This window comes from Cherax quadricarinatus, chromosome 8, assembly GCF_038502225.1.
Source record: "Cherax quadricarinatus isolate ZL_2023a chromosome 8, ASM3850222v1, whole genome shotgun sequence".
NCBI classification, from domain to species: domain Eukaryota; kingdom Metazoa; phylum Arthropoda; class Malacostraca; order Decapoda; family Parastacidae; genus Cherax; species Cherax quadricarinatus.
The window spans coordinates 22,357,381-22,380,113 of record NC_091299.1 but is presented as its reverse complement, the minus strand read 5'-3'; the positions used below and the strand labels follow the sequence as shown (position 1 = coordinate 22,380,113).

Here is a 22,733-nt window from a genome sequence, read left to right as displayed (position 1 = left end):
CACAACACTGTGCTTCAGTCAGTCACAACACTGTGCTTCAGACAGTCACAACACTGTGCTTCAGTCAGTCACAACACTGTGCTTCAGTCAGTCACAACACTGTGCTTCAGTCAGTCACAACACTGTGCTTCAGTCAGTCACAACACTGTGCTTCAGTCAGTCACAACACTGTGCTTCAGACAGTCACAACACTGTGCTTCAGTCAGTCAAAACACTGTGCTTCATTCAGTCACAACACTGTGCTTCAGTCAGTCACAACACTGTGCTTCAGTCAGTCACAACACTGTGCTTCAGTCAGTCACAACACTGTGGTTCAGACAGTCACAACACTGTGGTTCAGACAGTCACAACACTGTGGTTCAGACAGTCACAACACTGAGCTTCAGTCAGTCACAACACTGTGCTTCAGTCAGTCAAAACACTGTGCTTCAGTCAGTCACAACACTGTGCTTCAGTCAGTCACAACACTGTGCTTCAGTCAGTCACAACACTGTGCTTCAGTCAGTCACAACACTGTGGTTCAGACAGTCACAACACTGTGGTTCAGACAGTCACAACACTGTGGTTCAGACAGTCACAACACTGAGCTTCAGTCAGTCACAACACTGTGCTTCAGTCAGTCACAACACTGTGGTTCAGTCAGTCACAACACTGTGGTTCAGTCAGTCACAACACTGTGCTTCAGTCAGTCACAACACTGTGCTTCAGTCAGTCACAACACTGTGCTTCAGACAGTCACAACACTGTGCTTCAGTCAGTCACAACATCAGTCACTACTGTCACCAGCCTGGGCATGGTGACCCGAGTTTTCATCATATGATATAGGCTCAGCAAATGCAAATTCGTCCCTCTGCTTAATGTGTAGGCGCTAAAATATATATAAAAAAATATCAGCTATGGTCCAGATGAATATATAGGCCAGTGAGCCGCCAACAGCAATAGCTTGGTTGAGCAAGGATTCATCAGAATGCCCCTAGGTCGCGTACCAGAGGTAGACAAACGCTAGGACCTGACACGGTCACAGGTAGTGTGCAGGTACTGGCACGTTAGTACCTACAGACTGCCAGAATTGGTGACAGTCAAGGTATTTAACGATGTTATACAAGTATTGACTTTGTCAGTGGTAATACACAGACAGCTAGAAACACACAAGTGTTGTGTTGGCTAGCCTCTGTGTGGAACATTCTTCTTGCTGTACTAGCGCCCTCACATGGCTATGCTATGTTGCCACAGTATAATGTCACAAAACTAATGTGACATTTTTATTGTGGAACGTTCCGCTCTCCAGGCTTTGTCAAGCCGTTACCGACCTGAGACTCGTCTTACAAAGCAACATCAACAACAACATGAAGGTCACCATTAAACTCACGCCAGGAGAGCAACAACCATCTATCTACCTCCCTAACATGTTCATCTACACAGGTGACGACACATGTTCATCTACACAGGTGACGATACATGTTCATCATCTACACAGGTGACGACACATGTTAATCTAAACAGGTGACGACACTGACATTTAAAGTTTACAGGAAGTTCACCAATAAGAACGACCTCTTTCACTTCCACTCACACCATGATACCAGAACCAAGGGAGCTGTCATCACAGGTTTCATCCTTAGGGTTTATAGCTTCTCCAGTCCACACTTTCTCGAGAAAGAATGAAAATATACCAAACACGTCTTTGAAACTCTATAGTTTCCACAATACGTTACTCTGAGTAGAATGAATGCTCTACACATCAAGGGAGACCATCGACAACATATATGAAAAAACTTCCACCATGCATATAGTCTTTCTTGTCAGTAATATGGCCAGCAACATCACCTCAGTATTCATAAGCAGCCACAACAGAACAGCGCCCAGTTCCACGGTCACCACCAAGGATCTGGTGCAACCAAAACCTGTGAATACCGCAGAAACAATGTGCTGTTGTTTATAGGATCCCTTGTGGAGGATGTCATAAGGTACACATGGGAGAAACAGACAGGACCATGCACCAGAGTGTTAGAGAACACAGATATGCCTAAAGCCGTGATGATACAAGCAGCGTGTGTTCAATATCATAGCACACAAGGTTATGTTATGATGTGGGAGGCAGCAGAGCTACTTGTCAAAGAGAATGATTTACTGAAACCTTAATTATTTTGATTACAAACACTATCACAAAACTCAGGGAACTTCAGCTACTCCAGTATTCTCGCTAGAATATTTTTGTCCATCCCACACACTGCCCCAGGTGACTTAAGAATGACATCAGTCCTACAGGCCCATGCTAGACAGAGCCTTCTAAACTTTAACCATCTTCATACATGTGGTACACGGCCCCGCCCACTCGTTTCCGACAAGTGGCCTCAACCTGTCTTACTGGGTCACACCTGACCTTTCTGTCTGTTATACATACTGTGTGCTTTTAAAGGTAAGTATCAGAACTGATAAAGCCATGAGTGGCAACATCAATAAAAATTTTGTTTGTGCACATGTCTTAATCTTAGAGGTTACAAGTACGTCTCCTCAAGGAATACAGGTCAAAGGTGACAAAGGCATCATGGCTATGTGTAAAAAAAAAAAGTAGTGGACTAGTCAGTTCAGCAGAGCCACAAAAACTGGAAAGATGTGGGTGGTGTTATTGTGGCATACAAGGCCAGGACTCCCAAGGCTTTCCACCTGCCCCAACCTTGTTCAGAAGTAGAAGGCAGTTATTACACCTTAAGACGGGCAGCCATCCGTGGATAAGCAAGAGACTGCGACACCCGCATTACATATTGTGACGCCCGTATTGCATGTTGTGACGCCCGTGTCACGTGTCAGTACTAAAGGCTAGGGCAGGTATCCTAGGTGCTCTGTCTGGTACCTGCCTCCCTGCCAGGGCATCCAGCAGGTACAGTCAGGGAGCAGAGGACAGGGACAACATATTATAATCAGGACTATCATAATACAGTTAGGGACATCAGAGTACAATCAAGGACATCAGAAGACAATCAGGGACATCAGAAGACAGGGACATCAGAAGACAGGGACATCAGAAGACAATCAGGGACATCAGAGTACAAAACGGGACATCAGAAGATAGAGGATAGAGTTTCAACATTTGCCTGAGGTCTGGTCTGCACCACACTATATGCTTGTCTGAGCCGCCTGGTATTGTGCTTAGTGCGTCACTGCGCACTCTTCCACGCTGACTCCACGTCACTGCGCACTCTTCCACGCTGACTCCACGTCACTGCGCACTCTTCCACGCTGACTCCACGTCACTGCGCACTCTTCCACGCTGACTCCACGTCACTGCGCACTCTTCCACGCTGACTCCACGTCACTGCGCACTCTTCCACGCTGACTCCACGTCACTGCGCACTCTTCCACACTGACTCCACGTCACTGCGCACTCTTCCACGCTGACTCCACGTCACTGCGCACTCTTCCACGCTGACTCCACGTCACTGCGCACTCTTCCACACTGACTCCACGTCACTGCGCACTCTTCCACGCTGACTCCACGTCACTGCGCACTCTTCCACGCTGACTCCACGTCACTGCGCACTCTTCCACGCTGACTCCACGTCACTGCGCACTCTTCCACGCTGACTCCACGTCACTGCGCACTCTTCCACGCTGACTCTACGTCACTACGCACTCTTCCACGCTGACTCCACGTCACTGCGCACTCTTCCACGCTGACTCCACGTCACTGCGCACTCTTCCACGCTGACTCCACGTCACTGCGCACTCTTCCACGCTGACTCCACGTCACTGCGCACTCTTCCACGCTGACTCCACGTCACTGCGCACTCTTCCACGCTGACTCCACGTCACTGCGCACTCCTCCACGCTGACTCCACGTCGCTGCGCACTCTTCCACGCTGACTCCACGTCACTGCGCATTCCTCCACACTGACTCCACGTCACTGCGCATTCCTCCACACTGACTCCACGTCGCTGCGCACTCTTCCACACTGACTCCACGTCACTGCGCACTCTTCCACGCTGACTCCACGTCACTGCGCACTCTTCCACGCTGACTCCACGTCGCTGCGCACTCTTCCACGCTGACTCCACGTCACTGCGCACTCCTCCACACTGACTCCACGTCACTGCGCACTCCTCCACACTGACTCCACGTCACTGCGCACTCCTCCACGTTGACTCCACGTCACTGTGCACTCCTCCACGCTGATTCCACGTCACTGCGCACTCCTCCACGCTGATTCCACATCACTGTGCACCCCTCCACGCTGACTTCACGTCACTGTGCACTCCTCCACGCTGACTCCACGTCACTACGCACTCCTCCACGCTGACTCCACTCACTGTGCACTCCCCCAGGCTCACTCCACATCGCTGTGCACCCCTCCACGCTGACTCCACACACTGCACTCCTCCATGCTGACTCCACGTCACTGTGCATTCCTCCACGCTGACTCCACGTCACTGTGCACTCCTCCACGCTGACTGTTCACTGTGCACCTCTCTACTCTACGCTGACTCCACGTCACTGTACAGCCCTCCACGCTGACTCCACGTCACTGCGCACTCCTCCACGCTGACTCCACATCACTGCCCACTCCTCCACGCTGACTCCACATCACTGTGCACCCCAACCTCTACTGACACCAGGGTTTACTGGCACCAACCTCTCCTGATACCAGCCTCACCTTGGTTGGGGAAGCCAGTTCTCAGGCTATTGGTTGAATGATCTGGACAATCAGTAGAGCAGTGGGGGCCCCAGAACTGCTCCATTCTGAACTGCCAGTTGGCTGGTGGAGAGAGCAGCATACTGGCTGTGTGATGGACGCAGAGTTTGGTATCCTTATTCCGGAACGTTTCGCCCACACAGTAGACGTCTTCTGTCGAGTAAGAAAGAGTCAACAGAAGCAGCAGAGATGTGAACACGATGTCATCAGTCCATCACCTTTGAAGACGCAGTTTTGTGGTGATCAGTCCCTCAACCTGGAGAAGAGTTTTGCTCCAAAGTCTGGAACAATTCAAGATGGACTGATTACATCGTCTTCACATCTCTACAACTTCTGCTAACTCTTCTATACTCGACTGAAGAAGCCTACTATGTAGGCGGAACGTTTCGGAATAAAGATACTTAACTACTGTATGTGTCTTACCAACCTGTCGGTATTGTATACTATTTTAATATTTAAGTCGTAAAGTACTCAGTACACGCCACACTTACCAACATTTTTAAAGTGTCATCAGGGGAAACTTTAATAAAGGTGTGTAGGAGACCTTAGCAACAAGCAGAAGGTTAAACATTGTTGGCAGCCGAGAATTATATCAATGAAACGACTGTTTAAAAAACTCTGAAGAAATATACAAATGAACTGGAAAAGTAAATAAGAAACTCAATAATGTGAAACAAGATATGAGTAAGCTGTGTGTGTGTGTGTACTCACCTAATTGTAGTTGCAGGGGTCGAGACTCAGCTCCTGGCCCTGCCTCTTCACTGATCGCTACTAGGTCCTCTCTCTCTCTCTGCTTCCTGAGCTTTATCATACCTCTTCTTAAAACTATGTATGGTTCCTGCCTCCACTACTTCACTTGTTAGGCTATTCCACTTCCTGACGACTCTATGACTGAAGAAATACTTCCTAACGTCCCTGTGACTCGTCTGAGTCTTCAGCTTCCAGTTGTGACCCCTTGTTTCTGTGTCCCCTCTCTGGAACATCCTATCTCTGTCCACCTTGTCTATTCCCCGCAGTATCTTGTATGTCGTTATCATGTCTCCCCTGAGCCTTCTGTCCTCCAGTGTCGTCAGTCCGATTTCCCTCAACCTTTCCTCGTACGACATTCCCCTGAGCTCTGGAACTAGCCTTGTTGCAAACCTTTGTACTTTCTCTAACTTCTTGACGTGCTTGACCAGGTGTGGGTTCCAGACTGGTGCTGCATACTCCAGTATGGGCCTAACATACACAGTGTACAGTGTCTTGAACGATTCCTTATTAAAGTATCGGAACGCTATTCTCAGGTTTGCCAGGCGCCCGTATGCTGCAGCAGTTATATGGTTGATGTGTGCCTCCGGTGATGTGTTCGGTGTTATGGTCACCCCGAGGTCTTTCTCCCTGAGTGAGGTCTGTAGTCTTTGTCCACCTAGCCTATACTCTGTTTGCGGTCTTCTTTGCCCCTCCCCAATCTTCATGACTTTGCATTTGGAAGGATTGAATTCGAGAAGCCAGTTTCTGGACCACATGTCCAGCCTGTCCAGGTCTCTTTGCAGTCCTGCCTCATCCTCATCCGATTTAATTCTTCTCATCAACTTCACATCATCTGCGAAAAGGGACACTTCAGAGTCTATTCCTTCCATCATGTCGTTCGCATATATCAAGAATAGCACTGGTGTGTGTGTGTGTGTGTGTGTGTGTGTGTGTGTGTGTGTGTGTGTGTGTGTGTGTGTGTGTGTGTGTGTGTGTGTGTGTGTGTGTGTGTGTGTGTGTGTAAACAGCTGCTGATCACGGTCTTAAGTTACGTCAACTAACGTTACTGGTGTCTGACCTCCTCAACATTATCATACCTACTCATAAAATTAAGAATGGATTTTAACTCCACCTCTTTCTCCTCCATCTCACGTCACTTTACATCACTGTAAAACAACAGACTCTCTGAACATCCCCATGAAAGCTCTGCATTCATACCTCCCAGTTGTGTCACCTGGAGATCGCATTTCAAACACTTCATCTATGTCTGCGTCAATTCCACTAAATATATCTGACATTATTACTCTCTGTATGTTCGACCAGATAGAGGCTCAACGTAGGGGCTACCTACGCGAAGACTGGCCTAACATGCATTGTGTGTGCTATTCTGAAGGATTCCTAGACTACATCTCTCAATACACAGCCGATATGTCCCTCCGGCAGTGTTTAGCATGATGCCTCTACTGTCACCTTCCTCACTTTCACAGATACTTGTAACTTCTCACCTCCTTAGTGCATCTTTGGCAGCCTCCTCATACCCTAATCTTTCTGACAACCATTTGTTAAATTAAGATTGAACTCCAGCAGTCACCTGTTGAATCAATTATGAGCGTATCCAAGTTTTCCTGGAGCCTCGGTGTTCTCTCCTGGTCTGGGACTTCCTGTTAAGTTTAGATCATCAGCAAACATTAACATAGACACATCAAGACCAGTACTGATCCCACAAGGATCAATACTGGTGTCAGATACTGGGATCAACACTGGTGTCAGGTGCTGGTGTCAGTACTGGGAACAATATTGGTGTCAGTACTGAGATCAATACTGGTGTCAGTAGTGAGATCAATACTGCTGTCAGTACTGAGATCAATACTAGTGTCAGTACTGAGATCAATACTGGTGTCAGTACTGAGATCAATATTAGTGTCAGTACTGAGATCAATATTGGTGTCAGTACTGGGATCAACACTGGTGTCAGTATTGGGATCAATACTGGTGTCAGTACTGGGATCAATACTGGTGTCAGTACTGAGATCAACACTGGTGTCAGTACTGAGATCATTACTGGTGTCAGTACTGGGAACAATATTGGTGTCAGTACTGAGATCAATATTGGTGTCAGTACTGAGATCAATACTGGTGTCAGTACTGGGAACAATATTGGTGTCAGTACTGAGATCAATATTGGTGTCAGTACTGAGATCAATGCTGGTGTCAGTACTGAGATCAATACTGGTGTCAGTACTGAGATCCATACTGGTGTCAGTACTGAGATCCATACTGGTGTCAGTACTGAGATCAATACTGGTGTCAGTACTGAGATCAATACTGGTGTCAGTACTGAGATCAATACTGGTGTCAGTACTGAGATCAATACTGGTGTCAGTACTGAGATCAATACTGGTGTCAGTACTGAGATCAATACTGGTGTCAGTACTGATGTAGACAGCCTGTACTGTCTGCACAGACAGCCCATGCTGTCTGCCAGCTTAGTTCATATTTCGCGCCACTCAGGTGCTGCCCTCTGTAGCCAGGCCTCGCGGTAGGCACGCCAGCCTGCCGGCCCATGCCTCCGTCTCACTCACACAGCGGCCTAGCAGGAAGACGCAAGTACTCCCAGCTCTCTCTCGTGGGCATGGCCCTGCCCAGGCCATGGGCACATCACACAAGCCTGTTTACCTGGAGTTTACCTGGAGAGAGTTCCGGGGGTCAACGCCCCCGCGGCCCGGTCTGAGACCAGGCCTCCTGGTGGATCAGAGCCTGATCAACCAGGCTGTTGCTGCTGGCTGCACGCAAACCAACATACGAGCCACAGCCCGGCTGATCCGGAACTGACTTTAGGTGCTTGTCCAGTGCCAGCTTGAAGACTGCCAGGGGTCTGTTGGTAATCCCCCTTATGTGTGCTGGGAGGCAGTTGAACAGTCTCGGGCCCCTGACACTTATTGTATGGTCTCTTAACGTGCTAGTGACACCCCTGCTTTTCATTGGGGGGATGGTGCATCGTCTGCCAAGTCTTTTGCTTTCGTAGTGGGTGATTTTCGTGTGCAAGTTCGGTACTAGTCCCTCTAGGATTTTCCAGGTGTATATAATCATGTATCTCTCCCTCCTGCGTTCCAGGGAATACAGGTTTAGGAACCTCAAGCGCTCCCAATAATTGAAGTGTTTTATCTCCGTTATGCGGGCCGTGAAAGTTCTCTGTACATTTTCTAGGTCGGCAATTTCACCTGCCTTGAAAGGTGCTGTTAGTGTGCAGCAATATTCCAGCCTAGATAGAACAAGTGACCTGAAGAGTGTCATCATGGGCTTGGCCTCCCTAGTTTTGAAGGTTCTCATTATCCATCCTGTCATTTTTCTAGCAGATGCGATTGATACAATGTTATGGTCCTTGAAGGTGAGATCCTCCGACATGATCACTCCCAGGTCTTTGACGTTGGTGTTTCGCTCTATTTTGTGGCCAGAATTTGTATTGTACTCTGATGAAGATTTAATTTCCTCATGTTTACCATATCTGAGTAATTGAAATTTCTCAGCCTGTGTACCCACTATGACATTATTAATAAAGTAAGAAGCCTCCGAAGACGTATCATTAACTACCCGCTTGCAGCACCTACCAAATAATCTTTTCCGTTATATTGGTACCAGCGGTGGTCGCAGCAGTGTGTTTGCCCAAAGCGAGGAAGGAAGAGGGATGAAGTCATCTTCACTTCATCATCCCATGCAAGAAGCATCCGTCTCTCAACAAGTTATCCTGATGTCGTGTCTGCACGTTTGAGCATCCAGACACAGGTACAAGCAGGATCCAGGCCGAAATTTGCCGAAATTCTCCGAAAATTGTAAGTGGCGTCACAGTGACCCCACACTACAGTGACTCCACGCTACAATGTTCCACGCTGTTTCTCAAGTCACGTGTTCAGCGTCACTTGTATGTTGTTGCTGTTGTTGTTCAGCTCAGCACAGCTGTTTCAGCAACCCAGAGGTGAGTCTTGTGGTGATTCCTGCATCCAGTGTGTTTCCCTGTGTTTGTGGGTGGGAGGAGGAGAGACCGCCAGATGCTCCCTCGTCATACACTCACCCACGCTCCTCCCCACCACACTACCATACACTCACCACTGCCCACTCCCTCTGCTGTGTTTTCTGCTGTTTTTCATGTGAATTCATTGCCAGAGCTGTGTATCCGAGTGCCCGAGTCCACTCGAAGCTACATGGACCAGCATGCCACGTAGATCACGACACCACGTGGATCACGACGCCACGTGGGTGTGGGCGATGTCACGTAGACCTACGAGCTACGTGAGTTACCAGATGTCCCAAGGCCACATGCTGTGGTCTGCTGCCCGCATCACATTGACGTCACCCACGATGCTGCCCGACTTCATGACGTCACCTCGAGATGTCTGCTGACGTCAGTGCTGCTGACGTCATCACGCCTGACATCACATGATGTCACCATCGAGTGTTCAGTAATTGTTTCAGTATTGTCGAGAAGATTGAGAGAAGATATATGTCGTGTGTTAATAAATTCCTCTCAGTCAGTGTTCCCACATTTTAGTATGTCTTAGTCAGTTTTATGCACAGAAAAGTATCATTTGCTAGTTTAAGCCATGTTGTACCGCGGTGTGTTTTTAAAGTTTCCGTGTGTCCAGTGAGGTCTGAGCCAGACCTCAGTAGCACCACTGTGCTAAGTCACCCGTGTGACCAGTACGTTTGACAGCTGATGTCAAGACAGCTCCGAGTGACCGAGCCCTCTTGTACAGAAAGCTTTTATGCTCGTCGCTCGTGTTGTTCTGCAGAATTGTACCTGCTACGATTCCCATCGAGATTTGTTTCACTTCACCTCCAGACCGTCAGAGTGCAGTTATATGTAGAGAAACAAGTCTGGGGACGCTTAGACTAACCTCTGCTATAACTCCAATTGCCGATTGATACTCGCCAAGCCACATTTAGCCCTGTCAGCAGGCGCTGTGTCAGCCTCGTGTCACAAGCTTCAGTGAGCAGCCTGCACAAAGAAGATGCCACTTTGACTGCTAGCTCTCTCACTGCAGTCTGGTGTATGATGTTACGACTCCCAGATGTTTCGCCCAGTCGTCTCTGCCACGACTCGCTCCACAACTCGCTCCACGCTCGCCGGCAGTGACAGCCCAGTGACAGTACCAGTCGAGAAGTGTCCTCCTGAGTTACTTGCCAGAAGTCCTGCCCAGTTGCTGAGTTTTGTCGACACCTCACTCGAGGGCACCAGCATGTCGTGCCCCAGGTTGAGTGAAACCTGCAGCGACTCCTACGATGACTGCTTCACTGTTCCAGAGGAGACCGTAACCTGTTACGTCACAGCTCAGCTGCAGCGATGTCTCCTGTGTTGCAGTATCTGTCCAGGCGCAGGAAGGCGTGCAGTGATGCCCTTCGATGCTCACTGCCTTTGACCACGATGTTTAGCACACCCACATGTTTTTTTCTTCCCTCCCTGTAGGAAGTTTTTTTTTCCATGTTCATATGTATATATATGCTTTTATTTTGTGTTCTGTGCCCCGTTACTACGAGAGAGAGACCGAGTTTATTTTACTACCAGTATTGTCGTGTCGGGACAACGCGCGGTAGGTGGCCGAGCGTATGTAGATAGCCTGTACTGTCTGCACAGACAGCCCATGCTGTCTGCCAGCTTAGTTCATATTTCGCACCACTCAGGTGCTGCCCTCTGTAGCCAGGCCTCGTGGTAGGCACGCCAGCCTGCCGGCCCATGCCTCCGTCTCACGGAGACACAAGTACTCCCAGCTCTCTCTCGTGGGCATGGCCCTGCCCAGGCCATGGGCACAACACACAAGCCTGTGTACCCACTACGACATTATTAATAAAGTAAGAAGCCTCCGAAGACATATCATTAACTCCCCGCTAACAGAATACCAAATAATCTTTTTTGTTATACTGAGATCAATACTGGTGTCAGTACTGAGATCAATACTGGTGTCAGTACTGAGATCAGTACTGGTGTCAGTACTGAGATCAGTACTGGTGTCAGTACTGAGATCAATACTTGTGTCAGTACTGAGATCAATACTGGTGTCAGTACTGAGATCAATACTGGTGTCAGTACTGAGATCAGTACTGGTGTCAGTACTGAGATCAATACTGGTGTCAGTACTGAGATCAGTACTGGTGTCAGTACTGAGATCAATACTGGTGTCAGTACTGAGATCAATACTGGTGTCAGTACTGAGATCAATACTGGTGTCAGTACTGAGATCAATACAGATGTCAGTACTGGGAACAATATTGGTGTCAGTACTGAGATCAATACTGGTGTCAGTACTAAAATCAATACTGCTGTCAGTACTGAGATCAATACTAGTGTCAGTACTGAGATCAATACTGGTGTCGGTACTGAGATCAATACTGGTGTCAGTACTGAGATCAATACTGGTATCAGTACTGAGATCAATACTGGTGTCAGTACTGAGATCAATACTGGTGTCAGTACTGGGAACAATATTGGTGTCATTACTGAGATCAATACTGGTGTCAGTACTGAGATTAATACTGGTGTCAGTACCGAGATCAATACTGATGTCAGTACTGAGATCAACACTAGTGTCAGTACTGAGATCAGTACTGGTGTCAGTACTGAGATCAATACTGGTGTCAGTACTGAGATCAATACTGGTGTCGGTACTGAGATCAATACTGGTGTCAGTACTGAGATCAATACTGGTGTCAGTACTGAGATCAACACTGGTGTCAGGTACTGGGAACACTGGTGTCAATACTGGGATTAACACTGGTGTCACGTACTGGGAACACTGGTGTCAATACTGGGATCAACACTGGTGTCACGTACTGGGAACAACACTGGTGTCAATACTGGGATCAACACTGGTGTCAGGTACTGGAAACAGTCAACTCACCTGAGGAAATGAACGTTGGTTCAGATATAGATCCAGTACACCCAGTACTCAGAATAAATTATCCTAAACGTTAATTGATGCAAAGATTAAATTGCTGCAGGTACTTACCAGGCCGTGGCAGGCGGAGATGGCGACCCTGGAGGAAGTGTGGTTCCTGACGAAGCCGTGGTAGTGGCAGGAAGGTAGTCTTCCCACCACCTCCACCTCAGAGCCTCCCTGCAGGAGAGAACCTTTACGAAGTCGCTCAACTACTGCATGTGGGGCCAGGAACCTCTTGTTGGGTCGCAGCGTCACCTGGAGGCCCATACAGAGAAACAGGTGTCATGTCTAACTTCCTTCGTTATATACACGGTATTTCTCTACCCGGGCTAAGCTCTCACGCTACTTCTACTACTACTACCACCACTACTACCACTACTACTACTAATACTACTACTACTACTGCTGTTACTATTACTACTACTGCCGCTGCTGTTACTACTACCACTACTGCAGGTGCTGCTATTACTACTACTACTGCTGCTATTACTAGGTCTACTAATAATAGTAGTAATAGCCGTGCTGCTATTAATACGTCTACTACTAATAGTACTACTACTGCTTCTGCTACTACTATTACTATAATAATAATAATAATTATAACAATAGTAATAATAATACAACCAGTAATGGTAGACACTGGAAAACATTGGTAGGCACATACGTGATGGTCGTGGCCATCCAGAGGAATAACATAGTGTAGCTCAAGCTCCTGGACGTGTCTCTTGTCCCTGGTGTGGTGGTTGTGGTTGTGGTGGTGGTGGTGGTGCGGGAGGTGGTGAGTAAGAAAGGTACCATCACTCATCACTCTCCTGGGCGTCACCACCTCATAAGACGCCAACGTCTTCACATACTCAACTGCAAGAAGAAAACATCATCTATCACCCTCTTATCATCCAACATCCGCCTGGCTAAGATTTTGTCTATTTGCTGATATATCTATACATACCAGAGTGTGTATTTCTCAGTTTGTTAGTTCTGTCTAGTTGCCTAGTACATAAACCCGAACATGAGCAAGCAGGCAGAATATCTCATTTTATCCTCGTAACATTAAGAGTACCTTCACACGTAAAAAAGTTCATGTTCAGCCAGGCTGTGGTGCCTACCTGTAGCACATGCTCTATTAGGAATCAATAACCAAATGTTATGGGTCGCATCCTGGGAGACTGGGGATTAGGTCCTTGACGTTATATACATTATTCTTACATAGGGTTTAGCCTTGAGATGAGATGAGGCAGGATGACAGCTTTTAGGTTGTAAATTCATAGGTTTAAAGATAAAAAAAAATGTACGTGATGCTGAGTAACACAATTGTAAACAATGAGTTTATTTCTCCACTAGCCAACTAACAATTCTCACGTCATGTATCATGGTGTTCACTAGTTATTGTCTTCACCTGCGTCAGCGGCATTACTCTACACATATGGTATACATCGTCTTAATAACGCTGTAAACAAAGGCGCATGCTCCTCTGCACTCCAGTTAAATATTTACACTGTTTCGTCTTCACGATGTAGCTAGTGATGTATAACCAAATCTGTAGAGTTCCTGCGCCCCATGAACTGTATAATCCCATATACTACTTCTAGAAGCCGTATAAACCCATATATCTCAACAACAACCTTAGATACTTTGACCCCCATGGTCCATCAGTCCTGGTCGGCCTTGCTGGTATATGGACGCCTTTCTCTTGGATGATTATCGGAGACAAATTTTCCTCATTCTCCCTGAGATACTTGTCCTCATCTTATTCAGACTTCTGGGCACATCGAAGACTGAAGGTGATTTAATAGTTTTGTTATGCGTCCCATACACATCTTGTGGGCGGTGAAATCTTAGCAACTTTCATTAGGTCCATTTTTTTCACTCTGTTGATGTTCTATGGATTGATATAGTTCCTGGAGAGCGAAACGTTGCCACAATAAAATGTCACATTAGTTGCATTTGTGTACTTTTACTTAACATGGAAAGCAGCACACTAACTCAGGTGTGGTGTAGGTGTACACTCCGCTGGGGTTTTGGGCAAGGAAGTCCAGTGGTCCACCTGACCTAACTGAGAACCTCTTGTTACTCTTTTTATTTTAAAAGTGAACTTTCCTTTTCTTCCATCTCTCCCCTGAACACACAATATGGCATAAGCTGCCAGTGACGCTGTAAGCCACCAACAAGGAGGCCTCAATTCCTTGATACTTTCTTACAACACTGTAGAGGCAGTGTTGAGCATAGACTACTAACATGACTTTGAGAACGTAGAGGATATGAGTGATGACTATTTGTTTTAAATAAACTTCATTACACCTACAGTTTGCACCGATCTTATTTACACGACTGTTGGACTCTGTAAACTCCTGCAATATACAGCTACAGTTATACACTGTGTGAACACCTACAGTGTACAGCTGCTCTGTTATATATGGTAGTGACACTGTGTAAGCTGCCGAGGATATTGAAAGAGAATAAGAAATTAATATATGTTCTCACAGTATCAAAGCTTTTTCTTCGGGTGTCTGCAGATTACATGTGGACCAAAACTAGACGATAGAAAGAAGAGGCAAACAGAAATATCGAATGAAAAGAGGAACGGGAACACTCAGTTCCCAAATAGGTCACGTAGATTCTCTTGCTTCAACTCCGGTAGAGCTGGACTCCTGCACCCTCTGAGTCAGTAACCGGCTTCACTCTAAAACCATAGAACATTCGCAGACTAGAAAAACGGAGGTGATGAACGGTATCTCGGATCTTTGATGTGCCCAGCGGGAAGAATAAGAGGACAGGTGCCTCGGGGAGACGGGAAAAATTGTCACCAATGCTCAGAGCAGAGCGAGCGAAACGTCCACACGCCACCATGGCTAGCGCTGAGGTCAAAAATAATATATATATATATATATATATATATATATATATATATATATATATATATATATATATATATATATATATATATATATATATATATATATATATATATATAATATATATATATATAATATATATATATATATATATATATATATATATATATATATATATATATATATATATATATATATATATATATATATATATATATATATATATATATATATATATATATATATATATATATATATATATATATATATATATATATATATATTATTTAAAGAAACTTTTTATCTTACCTTAAACAAAATTTAAGGTACAAACAGAAAGAGAGAGAGAGAGAGAGAGAGAGAGAGAGAGAGAGAGAGAGAGAGAGAGAGAGACAGACAGACAGACAGACAGATAAACAGGCAGTCAGAGACAGAGTACTCCAACATAACTGTAAGACAACTTCCAGTATTTTCACCTGTGTTAAGCTCACAATGAGAGAGCACATCTGACGTTCTCACCTCCACGAGACACTGGCTGGAAAATATTCACACATCATCCCAAGGTCTCAGTTAGCCCTTGTACACAGACGACTCTCAGCCACGTCTGTCAGCCAGGCGGCCGTCAGATCTCTGTAATGATCTACACACCGTTCTCAGGGTATAAAAAGCAGCCCCCTCACTCGGTTTCAACCTACGAAATCTCAAACATGTGGTTTCATAATGTGTTTAAGATTCACCGGTTAGGTTTCTTTAACGTTTCGAACCACTCCATGGGTCGTGACCAGGAGTATGGGCGGGACAAACATATGGGGTTCAAAGGACAAATATAAAACTACATAAATGTCAGACATAAAACACGGTGAGAAAGGCTCCCCAGGTCTCCATGTTGGACATACATCCTGACCACACAAGCTGCCTCTATCCCTAATCCCTGATCCCAGCCCTCTGCCTCGTTTCTAATCTATATTTACAATCTTTAATCCCTTATCTTAAGAGCTCTGTGGCGGGAATAGGATTTTCACCCGCCGTTGAAGGACGACCAAGCTGGATAGGACCCAGCTGCTCCCCTGTGGGTGGGTCCTTTTTGGGTTGGTCCTCTTTGGGTAGATCCTCTTTGGATGGTTTCTCTTAGGGTGGGTCCTTCTGAAGAGTAGTTTAAGTCGTAAGAGGAATGTTGTTATGATTGGTTAGGCAGTCAGACTGAATGTGTTGTGAATGCACGAGGGTAATTAAGAATGCATTTCAACTGTACACTAACAATCAAAGTTACTTTAATAAAGTAAATTTTGAGTGCATACTGTGTAGTTTAACAGGCGGAGGACTGCCTCTCATTGTAGGTATCCAGTATGTTTCTTCATTGGAAAACGGGAAGAAATAAGAGTGGAAAAAATATGGAATTGGTAGTTAAATTACCCAGTTTGTGTATGTTGACAGTGATGAATAAAAATAGACAATATCGTAACAGGAAGAACACAAACAACCCGCACATAGGAGAAAGAAACTTACGACGACGCTTCTATCTGACTTGGACCACTGTATATGTTGATAGTGATGAATTAGTTGATTATTAGCAGAGAAGAAGTGGAGCTATTAGCCAATCATTACTCACTATTAACCTTGGTATTCTCCAAAATGTTAAATGATGGAATTTCAACAATTTCGTTTAATTATACGGTACGCAAGAAGTGTTAAATATTGTTGTGGATGGAGGTAGAGATGTGTGTGAGTATTCAAGAGTAACCGTCTGTTGCAAGACCTCAGAGATGTCATCATCTATCATTCTTTCTCTACGGCTTTAGTTTCCGAGCGATGCATTAAGAATGTCTCTTCGTATCCTCTTGAAACTTTTACTTCTCTCTCTCCTACTTAGACAAAGATTTATATTGTAAAATGAGGAAATCTGAATTCTCATCTGAGTCAATTCTTTCTCACCACAAGAAAACAATCAATAATTTACTGAACATCCGAAGTAGCTAAGTTATCGCTCATCACGACTTATGGGTCTATGAAGACCTCGGAACTAGCCACTAAAACACCTCGGAACTAGCCACTAAAACACCTCGGAACTAGCCACTAAAACACCTCGGAACTAGCCACTAAAACACCTCGGAACTAGCCACTAAAACACCTCGGAACTAGCCACTAAAACACCTCGGAACTAGCCACTAAAACACCTCGGAACTAGCGACTAAAACACCTCGGAACTAGCCACTAAAACACCTCGGAACTAGCCACTAAAACACCTCGGAACTAGCCACTAAAACATCTCGGAACTAGCCACTAAAACACCTCGGAACTAGCCACTAAAACACCTCGGAACTAGCCACTAAAACACCTCGGAACTAGCCACTAAAACACCTCGGAACTAGCCACGAAAAAAAACTCGGAACTAGTCATTAAAAACCTAGGAAATAGTCATTAAAAAACCTAGAAACTACTCATTAAAAGACTTAGGAACTAGTCATTAAAAAACCTAGAAACTAGTCATTAAAAGACTTAGGAACTAGTCATTAAAAGGCCTAGGAACTAGTCATTAAAAGACCTAGGAACTAGTCATTAAAAGACCTAGGAACTAGTCATTAAAAGGCCTAGGAACTAGTCATTAAAAGGCCTAGGAACTAGTCATTAAAAGACCTAGGAACTAGTCATTAAAAGATCTAGGAACTAGTCATTAAAAGACCTAGGAACTAGTCATTAAAAGACCTAGGAACTAGTCATTAAAAGGCCTAGGAACTAGTCATTAAAAGACCTAGGAACTAGTCATTAAAAGGCCTAGGAACTAGTCATTAAAAGACCTAGGAACTAGTCATTAAAAGACCTAGGAACTAGTCATTAAAAGACCTAGGAACTAGTCATTAAAAGACCTAGGAACTAGTCATTAAAAGACCTAGGAACTAGTCATTAAAAGACCTAGGAACTAGTCATTAAAAGACCTAGGAACTAGTCATTAAAAGACCTAGGAACTAGTCATTAAAAGACCTAGGAACTAGTCATTAAAAGACCTAGGAACTAGTCATTAAAAGACCTAGGAACTAGTCATTAAAAGGCCTAGGAACTAGTCATTAAAAGACCTAGGAACTAGTCATTAAAAGACCTAGGAACTAGTCATTAAAAGACCTAGGAACTAGTCATTAAAAGACCTAGGAACTAGTCATTAAAAGACCTAGGAACTAGTCATTAAAAGACCTAGGAACTAGTCATTAAAAGACCTAGGAAACAGTCATTAAAATACTTATGAAATAGTCATTAAAAGGCCTAGGAACTAGTCATTAAAAGACCTAGGAAACAGTCATTAAAATACTTATGAAATAATCATTAAAAGACTTAGGAACTAGTCATTAAAAGGCCTAGGAACTAATCATTAAAAGACCTAGGAAATAGTCATTTAAAGGTCTAGGAACTAGTCATTAAAAGACCTAGGAGCTGATCATTAAAATACCTAGGAACTAATCATTAAAAGACCTAGGAACTAATCATTAAAAGACCTAGGAACTAATCATTAAAAGACCTAGGAACTAATCATTAAAAGACCTAGGAACTAATCATTAAAAGACCTAGGAACTAATCATTAAAAGACCTAGGAACTAATCATTAAAAGACCTAGGAACTAATCATTAAAAGACCTAGGAACTAATCATTAAAAGACCTAGGAAATAGTCATTTAAAGGTCTAGGAACTAGTCATTAAAAGACCTAGGAACTAATCATTAAAAGACCTAGGAACTAATCATTAAAAGACCTAGGAACTAATCATTAAAAGACCTAGGAACTAATCATTAAAAGACCTAGGAACTAATCATTAAAAGACCTAGGAACTAATCATTAAAAGACCTAGGAACTAATCATTAAAAGACCTAGGAACTAATCATTAAAAGACCTAGGAACTAATCATTAAAAGACCTAGGAACTAATCATTAAAAGACCTAGGAACTAGGCACTAAAAGGGATAACTAAAATACATTTGGGTGTATGTTATTCTCTTTCAGTTATATATTACGACTAAATTTAGGATTCTCGGTCAGAATTTCTGGCACTGTATCTCAGTACCGTTAATAAACTACCTTGACGTAAGTAGTTAGCGTACTGTATGACGTTTATGTCATTAATTACAATATAAGTATCAAGTATGACACTACAGATTCCTGTATACTTCACATTTAGTGTGTACTGGACTGTCAGAAGTACCTGTAACCAGCCTGAGACTGACACTTCAGCGGTTTCAGTCTGTTTACATTGCAAGGCCCAACAGTGTACAACAGGACCTGTTACATACCAGTACCACGGTCCGAGTCTCCGTCCATTCATCCCTTTTATTCACTGCGAGTCGTTCATTACGATTTAACTTGAGTTGAAAGTCCTTAATTATCTCCAAGAACAATAATCATTATAATCGTAGTTATAGACATTGAAATTTACGGTATAACTCTCCTAGTGTTACTTCTGATGTTCAATACAGAAAGATGAAGATCATTTTGACTTCGTGTTTCAAAATCTTCCTCATGAAGAAATAATTTACTTTGACGTGAAGAGATAAGAAATGTGACTCTCTTTATTGTAACTCTACAAGCAGAGTAACGTCAAACTCTACACACAGATGCAGCATATGTTTAACACATAGGTGCTATCAGCATGTGCTTAACACACAGGTGCTAGCAGCATGTGTTTAAGTCTTAGAAGTCAGCAACCAGACATAAAAATGTTTGTAAATACGCATCCGTTTGCGTTGTGTGGAACTCTTGCAACATCTCTCTGGCTGACAACATGAAGTGCCGCAGTGATGAGATTACTCCCACATGAGTACACACCAGCAGAGTGCACGGGTGTTTCAGCAGGAACACATGAAACTCCTGCAAGGTTTCTCTTCTGTCGCAGAAACACACTCAAAACTCCAGGAGAGAGCACACTCACGACTCCATGAGTGCCTCTATCAACGATTTCTTGCAGAACACCAACAATTCGCCAAACGATTAGCCTGCGTTGTGTCCACTGCCGCAGGAGTGGACGCAGACGCAGGCGAGTCATTTGAAGCCGTAATCTGGGCCATCATATATCTAATATTACAACATGGCTGGTATGCTAGTGGAATGGCTTTTTTGCCTCACAAGTCTATGTATGTATGTATGTATGTTTGTATGTATGTATATGTGTATATGTGTCTTATATATGTATATGTGTATATGTATATGGAAGTCCAAGCCCCTTGTGTGCGAGGGGCTTGGACTTCCAGCAGGCATGCGTGAGCGTGTTTGATAGGAGTGAATGGAGACAAATGGTTTTTAATACTTGACGTGCTGTTGGAGTGTGAGCAAAGTAACATTTATGAAGGGGTTCAGGGAAACCGGCAGGCCGGACTTGAGTCCTGGAGATGGGAAGTACAGTGCCTGCACTCTGAAGGAGGGGTGTTAATGTTGCATATAGTGTAAAGCACCCTTCTGGCAAGACAGTGATGGATTGAATGATGGTGAAAGTTTTTCTTTTTCGGGCCACCCTGCCTTGGTGGGATCGGCCATGTGATAATATATATATATAATGTTAGCATATGAGAGGTTTTCACAAAAACAAAAGTGATAAAGGAGGGAGGAGTATATGAAGAGTAAAAGAGAGGTTAAGAAAGTAATGAAGAAGTGTAAAACAAGATCAACTGAGAGAATGGATGAAGTTCTGTCCACAAATTTTGCTGAGAATAAGAATTCTTTTTGGAGATATATTAACAAGTAGAGAAAGTTTAAGGAATCAATATATTTAAAATAAGATGTGAGATATCAGCTGGAGAGTTGGAGGTACTGGAATGGGGAGAATATTCTCAAGAACTGCTAAATGTTGATGAAGAAAAGGAAGCATCGATATCGTGCATTGACCAGGGAGGTATGATATCTTTTAGGAGTAACGAAGAGTCAGATGTGAGTGTAGGGGACATGCTCGAGGTAGTGGGTAGAATGAAAGGGGGTAAAGCAGCTGGGATTGATGAGGTTAAGACAGAGATGTTAGAAGCAGGTGTGGGATATAGTTTTGGAGATGTTGGTCCTTTTGTTCAATAAATGTATGAAAGGTGACGGAGTTGATGCAGGAGCTGGTGACGGTGTTGTTGCAGGAGCTGGTGACGGAGTTGATGCAGGAGCTGGTGACGGTGTTGTTGCAGGGGCTGGTGACGGAGTTGATGCAGGAGCTGGTGACGGTGTTGTTGCAGGGGCTGGTGACGGAGTTGATGCAGGAGCTGGTGACGGTGTCGTTGCAGGAGCTGAATTAATAAGAACACGTCTGGTAATGTTCATTTGTTGGTCAGAAAGTAGCTTATCAGTGACGTGACATGAACGTTCAGCAGAACAACAACTACACGAGAACGTAACAAACCTGAGTGGGTAGGTGAAGATGGGCACCACACACAACACCTGGGTGGGTAGGTGAAGGTGCGTACCACACACCACTCCTGGGTGGGTACGTGAAGGTGGGTACCACACACAACTCCTGGGTGGGTAGGTGAAGGTGGGCACCACACACAACTCCTGGGTGGGTAGGTGAAGGTGGGTACCCCACACCACTCCTGGGTGAGCACGTGAAGGTGGGTACCACGCACAACTCCTGGGTGGGTAGGTGAAGGTGGGCACCACACACAACTCCTGGGTGGGTAGGTGAAGGAGGGTACCACATACAACTCCTGGGTGGGTAGGTGAAGGTGGGCACCACACACAAATCCTGGGTGAGCACGTGAAGGTGGGTACCACACACAACTCCTGGGTGGGTAGGTGAAGGTGGGTACCACACACAACTCCTGGGTGGGTGGGTGAAGGTGGGCACCACACACAACTCCTGGGTGGGTAGGTGAAGGTGGGCACCACACATAACTCCTTGGTGGGTGGGTGAAAGTGGGCACCACACACAACTCCTGGGTGGGTAGGTGAAGGTGGGCACCACACACAACTCCTGGGTGGGTGGGTGAATGTGGGCACCACACACAACTCCAGGGTGGGTAGGTGAAGGTGGGCACCACACACAACTCCTGAGTGGGTAGGTGAAGGTGGGCACCACACACAACTCCTGGGTGGGTAGGTGAAGGTGGGCACCACACACAACTCCTGGGTGGGTAGGTGAAGGTGGGCACCACCCACAACTCCAGGGTTGGTAGGTGAAGGTGGGCACCACACACAACTCCTGGGTGGGCACGTGAAGGTGGGTACAACACACCTCCCCTGGGTGGGTAGGTGAAGGTGGGCACCCCACACCACTCCTGGGTGGGTAGGTAAAGGTGCGTACCACACACTACCCCTGGGTGGGTAGGTGAAGGTGCGTACCACACACTACCCCTGGGTGGGTAGGTGAAGGTGCGTACCCCACACCACTCCTGGGTGGGTAGGTGAACGTGCGTACCCCACACCACTCTCCTGTGGGTAGGTGAAGGTGCGTACCACACACAACCCTTGGGTGGGTAGGGGAAGAAAAGTACCACACACCTCCGGGCAGGTGAGAGTGGGTATCACTCTAGGTGGGCAGGTGAGGGTGGGTATCACTCTGGGTGGGCAGCTGAGGCTGGGTATC

At 45.3% G+C, this 22,733-nt stretch overlaps 1 protein-coding gene across 1 annotated transcript in view; it reads right to left on the bottom strand.

Moving 5' to 3' along the window:
• LOC128685248 (A disintegrin and metalloproteinase with thrombospondin motifs 6-like) overlaps positions 1–22,733 on the bottom strand; it is a 267,981-nt gene that overhangs the window by 155,063 nt on the left and 90,185 nt on the right. The window contains exons 2-3 of the mRNA XM_070082935.1: positions 13,014–13,207; positions 12,419–12,604 (exon numbers count right to left, since the gene is read on the bottom strand). Coding sequence (XP_069939036.1) covers positions 12,419–12,604; positions 13,014–13,207 — 380 coding nt within the window. The remainder of the gene's footprint in view (positions 1–12,418; positions 12,605–13,013; positions 13,208–22,733) is intronic.